Source organism: Bos taurus, chromosome 12, assembly GCF_002263795.3.
Source record: "Bos taurus isolate L1 Dominette 01449 registration number 42190680 breed Hereford chromosome 12, ARS-UCD2.0, whole genome shotgun sequence".
Taxonomy (NCBI): domain Eukaryota; kingdom Metazoa; phylum Chordata; class Mammalia; order Artiodactyla; family Bovidae; genus Bos; species Bos taurus.
Genome location: NC_037339.1, coordinates 71,129,448 through 71,148,183, shown reverse-complemented (window position 1 = coordinate 71,148,183; position 18,736 = coordinate 71,129,448). Strand labels below are relative to the sequence as shown.

The following is an 18,736-nucleotide window of genomic DNA, read 5'->3' as shown; positions in this document are numbered from 1 at the left end:
TTGGTGCCTTGGGCCCCTGCTTTGGCTCGCTCAGGACATTCTTCATTTTTATTTTAAGTTTATTGGGGTATAGTTCATTTACACTGTTGTCTTAGTTTCCGATGTACAGCAAAGTCAATCTGCTGTACATATACATATATCCACTCTTTTTAGGTTCTTTTCTTATGTAGGCCATTACCGAGTTCTCTGTACTGTACAGTAGTTTCTTATTAGTTATCTATTTTAATATTTTATATATAGTTGTATGTGTCAATCCCAGTCTTCCAATTTATCCCTCCCTCACTTATCCCCTGTTAACCATAAGTTTATTTTCTACATCTATTACACTACTTCTGTTTTGTAGATAAGTTCATTTGTAGCCTTTTGTTATATTCCATATATAAGCAATGTCATATTCTCTGTTTCTCTGTCTGACTTACTTCACTCAGTATGAAAATCTCTAGGTCCAGCCATGTTGCTGCAAATGGTATTATTTCACTCTTTTTTATGGCTGAGTAATATTACACTATATGTATAATAGCGCATCTTCCTTATCCATTACTCTGTTAATGGACATTTAGGTTGCTTCTATGTTCTGGCTATTGTAAAGAGTGCTACAGTGATCATAAGGGTGGATGTATCTTTTAGAAGTATGGTTTTCTCTGGATATATGCCCAGGAGTGGGATTGCTGGATCATATGGTAGCTCTCTTTTTAGTTTTTAAAGGAACCTCCATATTTTTATCCATAGTGGCTTTACCAGTTTACATTCCCACCAACAGTGATGGAGGGTTCCCTTTTCTCCACATCCTCTCCAGTATTTATTGTTTTGATGATGGTCATTCTGACTGTGGTAAGTTGAAACCTCACTGTAGTTTTTTGCATTTTTTCATTTTTTTCACTGTAGTTTTGATATACATTTTTCTAACGATTAGAGATGTTGACCATCTTTTCATGCTTTTTTTTTTTTTTTGGCCATCTGTGTTTCTTCTTTGGAGACCATCTCTTTTAATCTTCTGCCCATTTTTTGGATTTTTTGTTTATTTATTTATTTTTATATTGAACTGCATAAGCTGTTTGTATATTTTGGAGAGTCATCCCTTGTAAGTCACTTTGTTTGCAAATATTTCTCCCCATTCTGAAGACTGTCTTTGGTATTTTTTATGGTTTCTTTGCTATGCAAAAGCTTTTAAGATTAATTGGGTCCCATTTGTTTATGTTTTATTTTATTTTCATTACTCTAGGAGGTGCTGCAATTTATGTCAGAGAGAGTTCTCCCTATGTTTTCATCTAAAAGTTTTGTAGTGTCTGGTCTTACATTTACATCTGTAATCCATTTTGAGTTTATTTTTCTGTATGATGTTAGGAAAAGTTCTAATTTTATTCTTTTACATGTAGCTGTCCAGTTTTCCCAGCACCAATTATTGAAGAAACAGTCTTTTCTCCGTTGTATATTCTTGCTTACTTTGTCATAAGTGATCATAGGTGCCTGGGGGTTATCTCCGGACTTTCTGTCCTGTTCTGTTGATCTGTATTTCTGATTTTGGTGCCACATAGCATTTGGTGCCACTTTCTGTTACTGTAGCTTTGTAATATAGTGTAAAGACAGGGGGCATGATTCTTCCTAGCTTCATTTTTCTTCTTTCTCAAGATTACATTGGCTATTTATGGTATTTTGTGTTTCCATTCAAAATGTAAACTTTTTTGTTCTAATTCTATGAAAAATGCCATTGGTAATTGAATAGGGATTGCATTGAATCTGTAGATTGCTTAAGTAGGTTGTTTGTTTGTTTGTTTACAGTAGGTCATCGAGGAGATCTTTTTTCTTTTTATCTTTCTTTGAATGGGTTGAGGTCTACATAACTGTAGCAGGATGACCTTCTGAACATCCCAGGTAGTGTCCTGTAGTTGGATACAGAGACCAAGTTTACTATTCAGCTTTCTGTACAGCTTAGAAAAGGCTGAGGAACCAGAGATCAAATTGCCAACATCCGCTGGATCATGGAAAAAGGAAGAGAGTTCCAGAAAAACATCTTTTTCTGCTTTATTGACTATGCCAAAGCCTTTGACTATGTGGATCACAATAAACTGTGGAAAATTCTTCAAGACATGGGAATACCAGGCCACCTGACCTGCCTCTTGAGAACCTATATGCAGGTCAGGAAGCAACAATTAGAACTGGACAATGGAACAACAGACTGGCTCCAAATAGGAAAAGGAATACATCAAGGCTGTATATTGTCACCCCTGTTTATTTAACTTATATGCAGAGTACATCATGAGAACGCTGGGCTGGAAGAAGCAGAAGCTGGAATCAAGATTGCCAGGAGAAATATCAATACCTCAGATATGCAGATGACCCCACCCTTATGGCAGAAAGGTGGAGAGGAACTAAAAACCTCTTGCTGAAAGTGAAAGTGGAGAGTGAAAAAGTTGACTTTAAAGCTCAACCATTCAGAAAACAAAGATCATGGCATCTGGTCCCATCACTTCATGGGAAATAGATGGGGGAACAGTGGAAACAGTGTCAGACTTTATTTTTGGGGGGTCCAAAATCACTGCAGATGGTGATTGCAGACATGAAATTAAAAGACGCTTAATCCTTGGAAGGAAAGTTATGACCAACCTAGATAGCATATTGAAAAGCAGAGACATTACTTTGCCAACAAAGGTCTGCTAGTCAAGGCTATGGTTTTTCCTTTGGTCATGTATGGATGTGAAAGTTGGACTGTGAAGAAAGCTGAGTGCTGAAGAATTGATATGTTTGAACTGTGGTGTTGGGGAAGACTCTTGAGGAGCCCTTGGACTGCAAGGAGATCCAACCAGTCCATTCTAAAGGAGATCAGCCCTGGGTGTTCTTTGGAAGGAGTGATGCTAAAGCTGAAACTCCAGTACTTTTGGCCACCTCATGTGAAGAGTTGACTCATTGGAAAAGACTCTGATGCTGGGAGGGATTGGAGGCAGGAGGAGAAGGGGACGACAGAGGAGGAGATGGCTGGATGGCATCACGGACTCGATGGCATGAGTTTGAGTGAACTCCAGGAGTTCGTCATGGACAGAGAGGCCTAGCATGCTGCAATTCATGGGGTCACAAAGAGTCAGACAGGACTGAGCAACTGAACTGAACTGACAGTTTAGGTTATAGGTTTTAGCTTTAGGGCTCCTTGGATCTCTTGGTTGTAGGGGTCCAGTGTAATGGTGTTAGAAAGAGTCTCTGTAGCAAAAACAACATCCTCACTGCTGTGTGGGTCACAGATGAGGAGTTGTTGGAATGTGTTGTCATGAATTCACCATCCCTCTCTATTCCATAGCAAGAACCCTGAATCATAGTCTTTAATGCAAAAATGAGAGTAATTTTTTAGATTTAAAAGCATTGCCTTGTGTTGCAAAACCCATTGCCTTGTTTTTGTGATTTCAATTGCAGCTACACTGGACATAGAAGTGAAATTACATAATGATAATTGAAGCATAAGGATAAAAATCTGAAGCAATGACATCCTCACCTATATTATTCTGTCAAGTGTATCTCAATCCAGGTGGGATTAATATGAATAAATAATTGAAAATGGTAAGGATCTAAGAGAAGCAGAAGAGATTAGGAAGAGATTGCATAAATACATCAGAAGAACTGTACAGAAAATATCTTAATGACCTGGATAACCATGATGATGTGGTCACTCACCTAAGCCAGACATCCTGGAATGTGAAGTCAAGTGGACCTTAACTTCAAAGCATTACTACAAACAAAGATAGTGAAGGTATGGAATTCCAGCTGAGCAATTTAAAACTCCTAAAAGATGATTCTGTTGAAGTGCGGCACTTAAATACCACCAAATTTGGAAAATTCAACAGTGGCCACAGGATTGGAAAAAGGTCAGTTTACATTCCAATCCCAAAGAAAGGCAATTCCAGAGAATGTTCAAACTATCATACAATTGCCACTCATTTTGCATGCTAGTAAGGTTATCACTGACTCAGTGGACATGAGTCTGAGTGAACTCCAGGAGTTGGTATGGAACAGGGAGGCCTAGCGTGCTGCGATTCATGGGGTCGCAAAGGGTTGGACACGACTGAGTGACTGAACTGAACTGAACTCAAGGTTATATTAAAATCCCTCAAACAAGACTTCAGCAGTACATGAATCTGGAACTTCCAGCTATACATGCTGGATTTACGAAAGGCAGAGGAACCAGAGATCAAATTGCCAGTATTCACTGGATCATAGAGAAAGCAAGGGAATTCCAGAAAAACATCGGCTTCATTGACTATGTGAAAGGCTTTGACTGTGTAGATCCCAACAAACTGTGAAAAATTCTGAAAGAGATAGGAATACCAGACCATCTTATATGTCTCCCTGAGAAAACCTGTATGAAAGTCAAGAAGAAACAGTTAGAAACTGGATGAGGAACAATGGACTGCTTCAAAACTGGAGAAGGAGAATGACAAGGCTGTATATGTCACTATGTTTATTTAACTTATATGCAGAATACATGATGCAAATGCTGGGCTGGATGAAGCACAAGCTGGAATCAAGATTTCTGGGAGAAATATCAATAACCACAGATATGCAGATGATATCACTCTAATGACAGAAAGTGAGGAGCCTCTTGATGAAAGTAACAGAGCAGAGTGAAAAAGCTGGCCTTAAAACTCAGCATTCAAAAACTAAGATCATGATATCCGGTCCCATCTGGGGAAAAATTAAAAACAGTGACATATTTATTTTCTTGGATTCCAAAAATCTCTTCAAACTGTGACTGCAGCCATGAATGAAAAGATGTTTGCTTCTTGAAGGAAAGCTATGACAAATCTAGACAGAATATTACAAAGCAGAGATGTCACTTTGAGAACAAAGATCCACATAGTGAAGGTATATTTTTTCCAGTAGTCATGTAAGAGTTGTCAACAGATGTAGAGTTGGGCCATTAAAAAAGCTGAGGGCCAAAAAAATTGATGCTTTCAAGTTGTGGTTTTGGAGAAGACTCATGAGAGTCCTTGGACTGTAAGGAGATCAAACCAGTCAATCCTAAAGGAAATCAACCTGAATATTCACCAGAGGACTGATGCTGAAGCTGAAGCTCTGATACTTTGACCCCCAGATGAGAAGCACTGACTCATTAGAGAAGACCCTGATACTGGGAAAGATTGAAGGCAGGAGAAGAAGGAGTGGCAGAGGATGAGATGGTTGGATGGCATCACCAACTCGATGGACATGAGTTTGAGCAAACTCCAGGAGATAATGAAGGACAGGAAGCCTGGTGTGCTGCAGTCCATGGAGACACAGAATCAGACATGACTAGTGACTGAACAACTTTGTTCAGTTCAATTGCTCAGTCGTGTCTGACTCTTTGTGACCCCATGGACTGCAGCACGCCGGGCCTCCCTGTCCATTGCCAAACTCCCTGAGTTTTCTCAAACTCATGTCCATTGAGTTGGTGATGCCATCCAACTATTTCATCCTCTGTAATCTAACAACTTTGTTAGTTCTTTCTAAATTCATAATATTTTTTAAAAATTACTTATTTATTTGGCTGTACTGGGTCTTAGTTGGGGCATGCAGGATCTTCAGTCTTAGTTGTAATAGGCAGGACTTTAGTTGCAGCATGTGAACTCTTAGTTGTGGCATATGTAGTCCATCTAGTTCCCTGACCAGGGATCGAACCTGGACCCCCTGCATTGGGAGCTCGGAGTCTTAGCTATTGGACCACCAGGAAAGTCCCTCATAGTGTTTTTGTTTTTTTTTTTTTTTTTAAACTATTATTGTCTCATACAACAGAAGTAATATTATGAGTAATACTATCATTACATACAAATGATTTAAATATTATAAAGGAGTCTTCTCGCTACTATTTATAAAATAGCTAACTAAAAAAGACCTACTGTATAGCACAGGGAACTCTATTTAATACTCTGTAATGATGTATGTGGAAAAATAATTTTAAAAGAGCAGATTACATATATGTCTGGCTAATTCACTTTACTGTACACCTGAAACTAACACAACTTTGTAAATCAACTATACTCCAATGAAAATCATAAAAATAAAGGAGTCTTCTTTGTAGAGTGACAGAAGGACCTGTGAGGGGTTGAGAAGTAGACTGACTTTCTTCTTCTTCTTCCTCATTTAGCTTTGGATGCTGGGCATGTTGGTCTCGTCCTGTCACTAACCATCACACTTACCAGTATCTTCCAGTGGTGCGTCAGGCAAAGTGTGGAAGTTGAGAACATGGTGATGTTTATTTTTCTGTTCTTAGCCTTTTCAGGTCTCCTTGCTGTTATATGACATAAAAGCAATTCTTATGTAAAATAATGAAACTTATTTTTACATCATTTTACAAAGTTTTTTACATTCTCCTCCATCTTCTTAAGGGCTTCCCTGGTGGCTCACATGGTAAAGAATCCTCCTGCAATGCAGGAGACACAGGAGACTCAGGTTCGATCCCTCTGGGAAGATCCCATGGTAAAGGGAACGGCTACTCCAGTATTCTTGCCTGGAGAATCCCCATGGACAGAGGAGCCTGGAAGGCTACAGTTCATGGGGTTGCAAAGAGTTGGGCATGACTGAACAAGTTTCACTTTAACTTTCCATGTGCTTAAAGTTAATGTAAAATAAAATATACACATATTTTTCTCAGTCATGTGTATGCCATGTCAGAAGGTTTTGTATTCATCACAAACTGTCTTCAAATACAATAAATGTCTCTGTAGGAGGGAGGTTCTGAAATTCTGGAGACAATGTAAGCTAATTTCTTGGCAGCTTGTTTGCATTTGTTTCTTAATGGGTAATTCCTCATTTTTGGTAAAAAAAATATTCCAATATTTTGAGGTTTATTTAATTACTATGTTCCTCCACCCATCTCCAATTTTATCGTTTGTTTTTGTGTGTGTTGAACACCGAATTTGCTGGTGGCCCTTCTTCCTGGTAGGATAGGCTCCCTCTCAGAATATGCTTTCTAAGGTGTGGAGTCATGGTTGTTTAAAGAAACATTATACACTTTTGAATATTTGTACATTTTCCTAAAGGGAGAAAAATAATAAAAATGAAATTTTTCCATATCTTTCTTCTAACAGAGTAGAAGTAGTGAAAGTCACTCAGTCGTGTCCGACTCTTTGCGACCCCATGGACTATACAGTCCATGGAATTCTCCAGGCCAGAATACTGGAGTGGGTAGCCTTTCCCTTGTCTAGGGGATCTTCCCAACCCAGGGATCAAACCCAGGTCACCTGCATTGCAGGAGGATTCTTAACCAGCTGAGCCACAAGGCAAGGCCAAGAATAAAGTTTCTGTTTCGAGGCTTGGAACACTTTGGAAAAGTGCATAAAATGAAGGAAGTGAGGACAACTTTGAATACAGTAAAGAATCTGACCGCCAGTCCAAGAGACCTGGGTTCAATCCCTGAGTTGGGAAGATCCCCTGGAGGAAGGCATGGCAACCCACCCCAGTATTCTTGCCTGGAGAATCCATGGACAGAGGAGCCTGGTGGGCCACAGTCCATGAGGTCGCAAGAGTCAGACATGGCAGACTGACTTCCACATTCATTGTAACTGTGCCTTCAAAAAAAACTCAGTACTTTTATTTTTAAGTTTTAACAGTGAGAATAATTCTGATCATCTGCTGATACTTTCCATCACTTCCATCTACTTTCTTCACCTCTGTCTCTTGTGTAGATTACTTTCCGGGGCTCTAGGTCGATGAACAGAAAGACCTAGCCCTTGGAAATGAATAATGAAAGCACGAGACGAATTACGGATGAAAATACGGCAATGCTGCTGTTACACGGCTATGGGAATGTCGACAGTTGGTAATACATACCACGAGCCCGATGTGTCTGGTTCTGTTGCCTGCTTCATCCACGTTTTCAATACTTATGATCAGACCATCGTCAGACACCAGAATAAAGTGGATTCGATTGGCACCCGCATCTTTATTAGAGAGCGAAAATATGCAGTTAGCCCCACCTTGCATAATTTATTTATATTAGTAGACCACAGCTTTATCACAGTCTGTTGGCAGCAATGCCTTCTGTATTTATCCTATGGGCAAGCACAACTGCCTGTCAATCTCTGTCTCAGCCCCGTGTCGAGTGCTGCAGTTGCTACGGCAGTAAGGAGAGAAGCCAAGACTTCCCCTTAGTCCCACCGTCTCATGCAGTTGACCAGTCACACCTTGCCGTGTTCCTAAAGGGCTTTTCTAGAACATGAGTTCTAATGAACACTTTTTAAACAACGTGAGCGCTTTATCAGGTCCCAGGTCCAAAAAAAAAAAATTCTTTGTATTTCTGTTATCTCAGACATGGAATTGATTCCTGTTTAAGACCAAAAGCAACAAAGCATTTCAGAGAGTAACCCTGCCGTATGTATACAAGCAAGTTGTAAAATGGATAGAGAGTGGGAAGGTCCTGTGTAGCACAGGGTGCTCAGCTCGGCGTTTGGGTGACGACCTGGAAGGGTGAGATGGGGAGACATGGAGGCTATGCAGGGAGGGGATATCCATGGGCATATAGCTGATTTGGAAGCTGCTCTATAGGGAGCTCAGCTCAGTGCTCCGTGATGACCGAGAGGGGTGGGATGGAAGGGTGGAAGGCCATAGGGGGAGGACGTATTGTACACATTCAACGGATTCACATTGTACTGCAGACGCCACCCCAACACCGTAAAACAACCATCCTCCAATTAGAAATAAATTTAAAGATTAAATCGGGGACAAACGGAGATGTTTCATAGAGATGTGTTTTAAAGAAGCGATGAATAAACAATATTTTAATCACAAATTTTTTAAAACATTTAATTAAAAGAATAAAAAAAATTCCTTTTTTGCGTGCTGACCCTGTGCGTGGCAGCCTACTGAACATTTTATATTAATGACTGCGTTTCCTCTGCCCCTCACGCTGGGTTACAACAGAGCTCATTGCCACCGTTGTTGCTGTGAAGATCGTTTACCTAGCAGTGAGTTCCGTCCCCACCTGGAGGGACACCCATCCTCTCTGCCCGTCCACTCTGCCCCGTGTGTCTGGACGAGATGCAGCCCCGACCTACTGGTGTCATTTCTATACCCGATAGTCCATCCTGTCTCTCCTGGGCCCCGTCACATAGGATCCTGCAATCACTCAGTGACAAAGGAGGTAAAAGTGCCCGACTGTGTTCCCAAAACATGCCAACACAATTGCTCAGTGTGTGAAAACACTGACAATCATTAGAAAAACATTAGCTTGAGAAGAAAGGAAAAAATAGCCACTGCAATTCAGGCTCCTAGCCCCCGACAAGTGCGTGCTCCTTGCCCCAACCTGCTCTGGGTCCACGAGTCTTGGGTCACATTGGAACAACTTAAGTCAGATTTTCCGTGTCCTCTGGCCACCCATCTTTGGGAAGAGCCATCTAAGGTCTGGGCTTGGACTCTGTGTTCATAACAAAATGCATTCCTGGGGAGATTCGGGACCAGTGCCTGGTGTCTGCAGTTCTTGAGGAAGTTAAGACCGAGACCTCAACCTGAGTAAACGTTTACCCGTGAAACACTCATACTTACTATCGAGCGTGTAAACGTTGTCTCCGATCTTTCTTCCAGTAAAAGATGACTCTATGCATACCCCGTCGCGCCTTAAACACAGAACAGCTTCCAGTTGGTTGATAGAAGTCAGATCAATTTCACATCTCATTAGGATTTTGTTCCACCAACCAACACCATCCCCCCCACACACACACACAATGCCCTGTGTCACAAATTATTTTATTGACTGAGACAGTGTGAGGTTCACCAGCGAAACTTGTAACGTCACGTGACTATCAAGTGACAAGGACCGTCATGTGGACGCATGAAGTTTGAGCAGTCATTCCAGGGATACACTGCCAATACAAAACAGGTCACCTTCACAAACAAACAAGCCTGGAGAAAGCCAGATTGTAGGAAAGAAGAAGGAACGTAACCAGTCTGAGCTTTAATCCTTTTCTTCAAGCTGAGAGGCACAGCTATCAACAGAGACCTCAGGCCTCTCCCAGTCCTAACCGTGTACTCTTAGAGTTTGCATATGTGCATATGAAGTCGTTTCAGTCATGGGTGACTCTTTGTGACCCCCATGGACTGTAGCCCACCAGGCTCCTCTGTCTGTGGAATTCTCCAGGCAAGAAACACTGGAGCGGGTTGCCTTTCCCTTCTGCAGGGGATCTTCCCAACCCAGTGATCAAACCTGAATCTCTTAATGTCCCCTGCACTGGCAGGCGGGTTCTTTATCCACTAGCGCCATCTGCGAAACCCATTCTTAGAAGACATAATCGCCCCAAAGTGCAGGATATTAAAGGGGAAAAAAAAAAGTCTTTAATTTGATCGAAAACAAACTCTTGCTGTATAAAAGCACAGTAAGAGGACTTCCCTGTGGTCCAGTGGATGAGAATCCATGTGCCTATACAGGGAAAACAGGTTCAATCCCTGGCCCCGGAAGATCCCACATGTAGAGCGGCAACTAAGCCTGTGTGGCAGAGGTACTGAGCCCGTGCTCTAGAGCTGCTGGTCCTCAACCCAAGAAGCCATCCCAGCAAGAAGCCTGAGCACCGCAACGAGAGGCCAGCCCCAGGCTCACCAGAACTAGAGAAAGCCTACACATAGCAATGAAGACCCACACAGCCAAAACACAAATGAAAAATTATTTAAAAAAAAAAAACAGTGTAAGAGGAATTAACATGAAAGGACATCTGTGTATACAAACACATTCGGCCACATACAAAATACATATGATATTGGACATAGGGAATGATATTCAAATATGAAGATCTTGATTCCATGGGGAAGACGATGTGTCTGGTCTCACAGACTCTGTAGGTGAATAAAAGAGAACCAGAGGTTTAGGAGAGTCAACTGGGTGATGCCTGAAAGGGGGAGCCTTGGGCAGGAGGCTGTCCAGGGAACAGGGAGCTGGTAGCTGATCCAACGTTAGAATGCTGGTGGACCTCACTACTCCCCATCTTGTGATGTAGGTGAGGATCTGTGTGGAGTTTTCCCCCGGATGTATGTATGGTGGGATCCTTTATCTGCAGGATGCATTGTAGGAGCCATGAACACAGGCTGCTTGTTCATGAAAATGGTTCCTCTACAGATGGCTTACAGACTCTGAGATTGGAGTAAACCCCTATATTTCCACAAGCTTTGTCTTTGGGGGCTTCAAGAATTGATTCTTAAATTTTGTTTTACATTGGAGGATAGTTGAGTATCGATGTGTTAGTTTCAGGCAGGGGTACAGCAACATGATTAGTTTTTACATACATATATCTATGGTTTTTCAGATTCTTTTCGCATGTTGATTTTTCAGTTCTTGCATATATTTCCCTGTGCTATACAGGGAGAATTTTTCGTCTATCCATCCTGTATATAACACTTTGCATCTGCTAACGCCAAACTCCCAATCCTTCTCTTGCCATATATAAGTGACATCACGATATTTGTCTTCCTCTTTCTGACTTTCTTCACCTGGTATGATAACCTCCGTTGCACCCATCCTGCTGCAAATGGCATCGTTTCGTGCTTTTTAATGGCTGAGTAATATTCCATTGTGCCTATGTACCACTTCTTTCTTATCATATTCACCTGGAAGTTACTTTTTTTTTTTTAATTTCCTTTCTTTCCTTCCATTTTGCTTCAGCAGAAAAATGAAAGCCACACATTAGCCTAGACGGGTGTCATTTTCGGAGGCTGTCTTAGTTGAGACAGTTTAAGTATCTCACTTGAAGAAAATCGCCTTCTGAACGGGAAAGTTAATTCAAATGTGTGTTTCAGACAGTGTGGTTGGAAGATCTTTACTGGTTCTGCCCGAATCATGAGAGATTAAACCCCAGCCTTGCATAAAATGGGACCTCTCTTTAATCTCCGTTCTCCTTGAGGGAGGGAAGCGCGTGGCCAACCTTGAGATCAGGACTGACGGGATCACGATTTAGTTTCCACCAGCTTGCAGCCTTTCCTGCTTGTCTCTGATGACTCTGGCTGTCCACATTTCTTCAGAGTTAAGGTTTTCTCACTAAAGGTGCTCGGCATTCATCAACCAACCAGTCTGAAATTTAATAGGGCTCAAGAAATGCAAAGTAGCCTAATGTAACAGAAGAAAAAAAAAAAAAGTTCTCCGGGGATAGAATGCAAGTCCTTGGGGCAAAACATGGTTACTTGTGAATTTTGACACATATCAAAGCACAGCCTGTCTTTATTGATTTCGTTGATTGAACAGCGTTCATAACAGAGTGTGTTTACTTACAATTACATGGAGTTGACACCACTTTTGTTTTCTTCACTGGGTCTGACAGTCGTCTGGGGGGAGATCAAATGGGCAGGAATAAGAGACCCACCGAATACTACCCATTCCAGTAATTTTAATGTTTCTTAAGTAATGGATTATATAAAAGATTACTTGAGAGAGAACAAATTACAAGCAAACTGATTTTTTTCCTGGTAGTGTATGTACTCACGCAGTGAAAGATTCAGGGGGAAAAAAAGTATAGTTCCACTTACCAACCTTGGTGAAATCCACAATATTTTCCTCTGGAATCCCCAGCTTTCTAACCTCCTCCTTGAACCGCTCCAGATCATGATCGTCAGCATCAGCCTCTTTGCCTGGAAATCACAATTCGGGAGAGCAGAAATTGACCCGTGAGAACCCCTACCCATTCCTGAAGACACAACGAGAAGAACGGAATGCGCTGACCGGGTTTCCCTTGGAATAACGGGAGAGAGCCTCAAACAGGTACCATCTCCCACGACTCAGATATCTGCTGTCCATCTTAAAGAACTAATCCCCAGGCAAGTGCGTAACCAGCCCCGCCCCCAGCATCAGCAGCAGAACCTCAAAGAACTCCATGAATGTGGGCCTCCTTGCATCACACTATGGAACCGGTTTCTCCTTGACTGACTTCCTAGCATCTGTGCTCATGTCTCGTTCCGGGGCCCAGATAAAGAGCAGAGTTCTCCCCTGATAGACACACGCTCACCATGTCACACGTGATAATGGGAGACAATCTACTCTTTATTCAACCCGTGGTTCTACGCAGAACCTTTCCTGAAAGGGAGACCTGACGTCCCCAGGGAGGCCTGCTATGCTGCAGTCCATGGGGTTTGCAAAGAGTCAGACACGACTTAACCACTGAACAACTGAACAATAAGAAGTCCCCACGGTACACACACCTCTCGGTGTTTGGACGTGGTTATTTGGGGGTGATGTCAATGTTCATAAGAACAACGCACTGGATGAATGAACAGGACAAAGATGTATTTTTAAAGTTTCTGTTTCAAGGCTTGGAACACTTTGGAAAAGTGGCATAAAAATGAAAGGAAGTGAGGACAACTTTGACATACAGTAAAGAATCTGACCGCCAGTCAAGAGACCTGGGTTCAATCCCTGAGTTGGGAAAGATCCCCTGGAGGAAGGCATGGCAACCCACCCCAGTATTCTTGCCTGGAGAATCCCATGGACAGAGGAGCCTGGTGGGCCACAGTCCATGAGGTCGCAAAGAGTCAGACATGGCAGACTGACTTCCACATTCATTGTAACTGTGCCTTCAAAAAAAAACTCAGTACTTTTATTTTTAAGTTTTAACAGGTGAGAATAATTCTGAATCATCTGCTGATACTTTCCATCACTTCCATCTACTTTCTTCACCTCTGTCTCTGTGGTAGATTACTTTCCGGGGCTCTTAGGTCGATGAACAGAAAGACCTAGCCCTTGGAAATGAATAATGAAAGCACGAGACGAATTACGGATGAAAAATACGGCAATGCTGCTGTTACACGGCTATGGGAATGTCGACAGTTGGTAATACATACCCACGAGCCCGATGTGTCTGGTTCTGTTTGCCTGCTTCATCCACGTTTTCAATACTTATGATCAGACCATCGTCAGACACCAGAATAAAGTGGATTCGATTGGCACCGCATCTTTATTAGAGAGCGAAAATATGCAGTTAGCCCCACCTTGCATAATTTATTATATTAGTAGACCACAGCTTTATCACAGTCTGTTGGCAGCAATGCCTTCTGTATTTATCCTATGGGCAAGCACAACTGCCTGTCAATCTCTGTCTCAGCCCCGTGTCGAGTGCTGCAGTTGCTACGGCAGTAAGGAGAGAAGCCAAGACTTCCCCTTAGTCCCACCGTCTCATGCAGTTGACCAGTCACACCTTGCCGTGTTCCTAAAGGGCTTTTCTAGAACATGAGTTCTAATGAACACTTTTTTAAACAACGTGAGCGCTTTATCAGGTCCCAGGTCCAAAAAAAAAAATTCTTTGTATTTCTGTTATCTCAGACATGGAATTGATTCCTGTTTAAGACCAAAAGCAACAAAGCATTTCAGAGAGTAACCCTGCCGTATGTATACAAGCAAGTTGTAAAATGGATAGAGAGTGGGAAGGTCCTGTGTAGCACAGGGTGCTCAGCTCGGCGTTTGGGTGACGACCTGGAAGGGTGAGATGGGGAGACATGGAGGCTATGCAGGGAGGGGATATCCATGGGCATATAGCTGATTTGGAAGCTGCTCTATAGGGGAGCTCAGCTCAGTGCTCCGTGATGACGAGAGGGGTGGGATGAAGGGTGGAAGGCCATAGGGGGAGGACGTATTTGTACACATTCAACGGATTCACATTGTACTGCAGACGCCACCCCAACACCGTAAAACAACCATCCTCCAATTAGAAATAAATTTAAGAGATTAAATCGGGGACAAACGGAGATGTTTCATAGAGATGTGTTTTAAAGAAGCGATGAATAAACAATATTTTAATCACAAATTTTTTAAAACATTTAATTAAAAGAATAAAAAAAATTCCTGTTTTTGCGTGCTGACCCTGTGCGTGGCAGCCTACTGAACATTTTATATTAATGACTGCGTTTCCTCTGCCCCTCACGCTGGGTTACAACAGAGCTCATTGCCACGCTTGTTGCTGTGAAGATCGTTTACCTAGCAGTGAGTTCCGTCCCCACCTGGAGGGACACCCATCCTCTCTGCCCGTCCACTCTGCCCCGTGTGTCTGGACGAGATGCAGCCCCGACCTACTGCGTGTCATTTCTATACCCGATAGTCCATCCTGTCTCTCCTGGCCCCCGTCACATAGGATCCTGCAATCACTCAGTGACAAAGGAGGTAAAAGTGCCCGACTGTGTTCCCAAAACATGCCAACACAATTGCTCAGTGTGTGAAAACACTGACAATCATTAGAAAAACATTAGCTTGAGAAGAAAGGAAAAAATAGCCACTGCAATTCAGGCTCCTAGCCCCCGACAAGTGCGTGCTCCTTGCCCCAACCTGCTCTGGGTCCACGAGTCTTGGGTCACATTGGAACAACTTAAGTCAGATTTTCCGTGTCCTCTGGCCACCCATCTTTGGGAAGAGCCATCTAAGGTCTGGGCTTGGACTCTGTGTTCATAACAAAATGCATTCCTGGGGAGATTCGGGGACCAGTGCCTGGTGTCTGCAGTTCTTGAGGAAGTTAAGACCGAGACCTCAACCTGAGTAAACGTTTACCCGTGAAACACTCATACTTACTATCGAGCGTGTAAACGTTGTCTCCGATCTTTCTTCCAGTAAAAGATGACTCTATGCATACCCCGTCGGCCCTTAAACACAGAACAGCTTCCAGTTGGTTGATAGAAGTCAGATCAATTTCACATCTCATTAGGATTTTGTTCCACCAACCAACACCATCCCCCCACACACACACACAATGCCCTGTGTCACAAATCATTTTATTGACTGAGACAGTGTGAGGTTCACCAGCGAAACTTGTAACGTCACGTGACTATCAAGTGACAAGGACCGTCATGTGGACGCATGAAGTTTGAGCAGTCATTCCAGGGATACACTGCCAATACAAAACAGGTCACCTTCACAAACAAACAAGCCTGGAGAAAGCCAGAATTGTAGGAAAGAAGAAGGAACGTAACCAGTCTGAGCTTTAATCCTTTTCTTCAAGCTGAGAGGCACAGCTATCAACAGAGACCTCAGCGCTCTCCCAGTCCTAACCGTGTACTCTTAGAGTTTGCATATGTGCATATGAAGTCGTTTCAGTCATGGGTGACTCTTTGTGACCCCCATGGACTGTAGCCCACCAGGCTCCTCTGTCTGTGGAATTCTCCAGGCAAGAACACTGGAGCGGGTTGCCTTTCCCTTCTGCAGGGGATCTTCCCAACCCAGTGATCAAACCTGAATCTCTTAATGTCCCCTGCACTGGCAGGCGGGTTCTTTACCACTAGCGCCATCTGCGAAACCCATTCTTAGAAGACATAATCGCCCCAAAGTGCAGGATATTAAAGGGGAAAAAAAAAAGTCTTTAATTTGATCGAAAACAAACTCTTGCTGTATAAAAGCACAGTAAGAGGACTTCCCTGTGGTCCAGTGGATGAGAATCCATGTGCCTATACAGGGAAAACAGGTTCAATCCCTGGCCCCGGAAGATCCCACATGTAGAGCGGCAACTAAGCCTGTGTGGCAGAGGTACTGAGCCCGTGCTCTAGAGCTGCTGGTCCTCAACCCAAGAAGCCATCCCAGCAAGAAGCCTGAGCACCGCAACGAGAGGCCAGCCCCAGGCTCACCAGAACTAGAGAAAGCCTACACATAGCAATGAAGACCCCACACAGCCAAAACACAAATGAAAAATTATTTAAAAAAAAAAAAAAACAGTGTAAGAGGAATTAACATGAAAGGACATCTGTGTATACAAACACATTCGGCCACATACAAAATACATATGATATTGGACATAGGGAATGATATTCAAATATGAAAGTGAAAGTCGTTCAGTCCTGTCCAACTCTGTGCGATCGCATGGACTATACAGTCCATGGGATTCTCCAGGCAAGAATACTGGAGTGGGTAGCCTTTCCCTTCTCCAGGGGATCTTCCCGAACCAGGGATCAAACCCAAGTCTCCTGCATTGTAGGTGGATTCTTTACGAACAGAGCCACCAGGGAAGCCCAAGAATATGGGAATGGGTAGCCTATCCCTTCTCTAGGGGATCTTTCCAACCCAGGGACAGAACCCAGGTCTCTCACATTGCAGACACATTCTTGGACATGACTGAAGCAACTTAGCATGCTCACATGTTATGACATATAATGACTCATATATAAGGAATTATATATACTTAAGAATTGATGCTTTTGAACTGTGGTGTTGGAGAAGACTCTTGAGAGTCCCTTGACTGCAAGGAGATCCAACCAGTCCATTCTGAATGAGATCAGCCCTGGAATTTCTTTGGAAGGAATGATGCTAAAACTGAAACTCCAGTACTTTGGCCACCTCATGTGAAGAGTTGACTCATTGGAAAAGACTCTGATGCTGGGAGGATTAGGGGCAGGAGGAGAAGGGGACGACAGAGGATGAGACGGCTGGATGGCATCACTAACTCGATGGACGTGAGTCTGAGTGAACTCTGGGAGTTGCTGATGGACAGGGAGGCCTGGCGTGCTGCAATTCATGGGGTGGCAAAGAGTCGGACACGACTGAGCGACTGAACTGAACTGATCTGATACACCATTATCTCCAAGCATAAGCCTCTTCATTCTTTCCCTTTTCTATTTATTTATTAATTTTTTTTACTGTGTTGCTATGTTCGTTGCTCATTTGTGGTTGACTCTTTCTGACCCCATACACTGCAGCCCACCAGGCTCCTCTGTCCATGTGATTCTCCAGGACTGCAGTGGGTTGTCATTTCCTCCTCCAGGGGATCTTCCCCAGCCTGGGATCGAACCCGCGTCTCTTGTGTCTCCTGCATTGGCACGCGGGTTCTTTACCACTAGGGGCACCTGTGGTATACAGGTCCTTATTTAGTAAGGTTTTTATTTCTCAAAATATGTACATGAGTTTGCACGCTCTCAGTAAACCATCTACCGTGTAGTGGACATTCCCTGAGTGGTACCTGGGGCACTGAGGCTTTGGTACACTCAGTGGTGATGAAAGATTCCAGGACATTCCCTGGAGGCTCTCAGGGAAGCTGCCCCCCTAGCTCAGAGACCCTGCTCAGCGCCCCAGCTCAGGGCCTCATGCTCTCAACAGAGAGCTCCCTGCAGATGGGGGAGACACTCCATCCCTCAGGCTCAGTGCTTCCGGTGATTTCCTTCTGGGTTATGTTTACTTACTTGAGAAAGTGGTGGAAGACAACGGAGTCCCCTTCCTCGTTAAATTGGATGTTGTGAAGATAAACATTCAATGGCCCTGTCTCACTGGTCTTCTCTGTGTTGCTGGAGGCGGCGTAATGAATTCTCCAGTCTCCTGAAATCTAAACGCAAAATTCCCCTTAGAAATGTGAGTCCCTCCCTTTTCATCCTGTTGGACCCCATCCTTCGGGAGTTTCCCTACACTTTCACTGGGGCAGAAGCTACCCGAGTTTATCGAGCGAAGCCCTGCTTAGAAAGTTATGTAAAGACTCAAGTCAAAGGAAGAAGAGGGAATTGAGGGATTTCTGTGACCGCTTAAAGCTCTCTTTGTCAAATGCAGAACTCCAGTGCAACAGTTGTTTGACCCAACCTCCTCTGATTTGGTCTTCCCTGCTGGCTCAGGCGGTAAAGAATCTGCCTACAATGCGGGAGACCTGGGTTCCATCCCTGGGTCAGGAAGATCCCTTGGAGGAAGACATGGTAACCCACTCCACTGTTTTTGCCTGGAGAATCCCATGGAAAGAGGAGCCTGGTGGGATACAGTCTATGGAGTCACAAAGAGTCAGATACAACTGAGTAACCAAAACCTTCACTTCACTTTGCTCTGTTTTACAAGAGCAGTGAAAATGGCTAAGAGACAAGG

The 18,736-nt window shown here is 43.3% G+C and overlaps 2 protein-coding genes across 2 annotated transcripts in view; one reads left to right on the top strand and one right to left on the bottom strand.

Annotated features, from left to right (window-relative positions):
- Positions 1-6,296, top strand: part of LOC522174 (ATP-binding cassette sub-family C member 4) — a 100,297-nt gene extending 94,001 nt beyond the window's left edge. Inside the window, 1 exon segment of the mRNA XM_059892295.1 lies at positions 6,107-6,296. Coding sequence (XP_059748278.1) covers positions 6,107-6,261 — 155 coding nt within the window. The 3' untranslated portion in view covers positions 6,262-6,296.
- Positions 1-18,736, bottom strand: part of LOC100337053 (ATP-binding cassette sub-family C member 4) — a 1,051,816-nt gene that overhangs the window by 695,515 nt on the left and 337,565 nt on the right. The gene's annotated exons all lie outside the window — the stretch shown is intronic.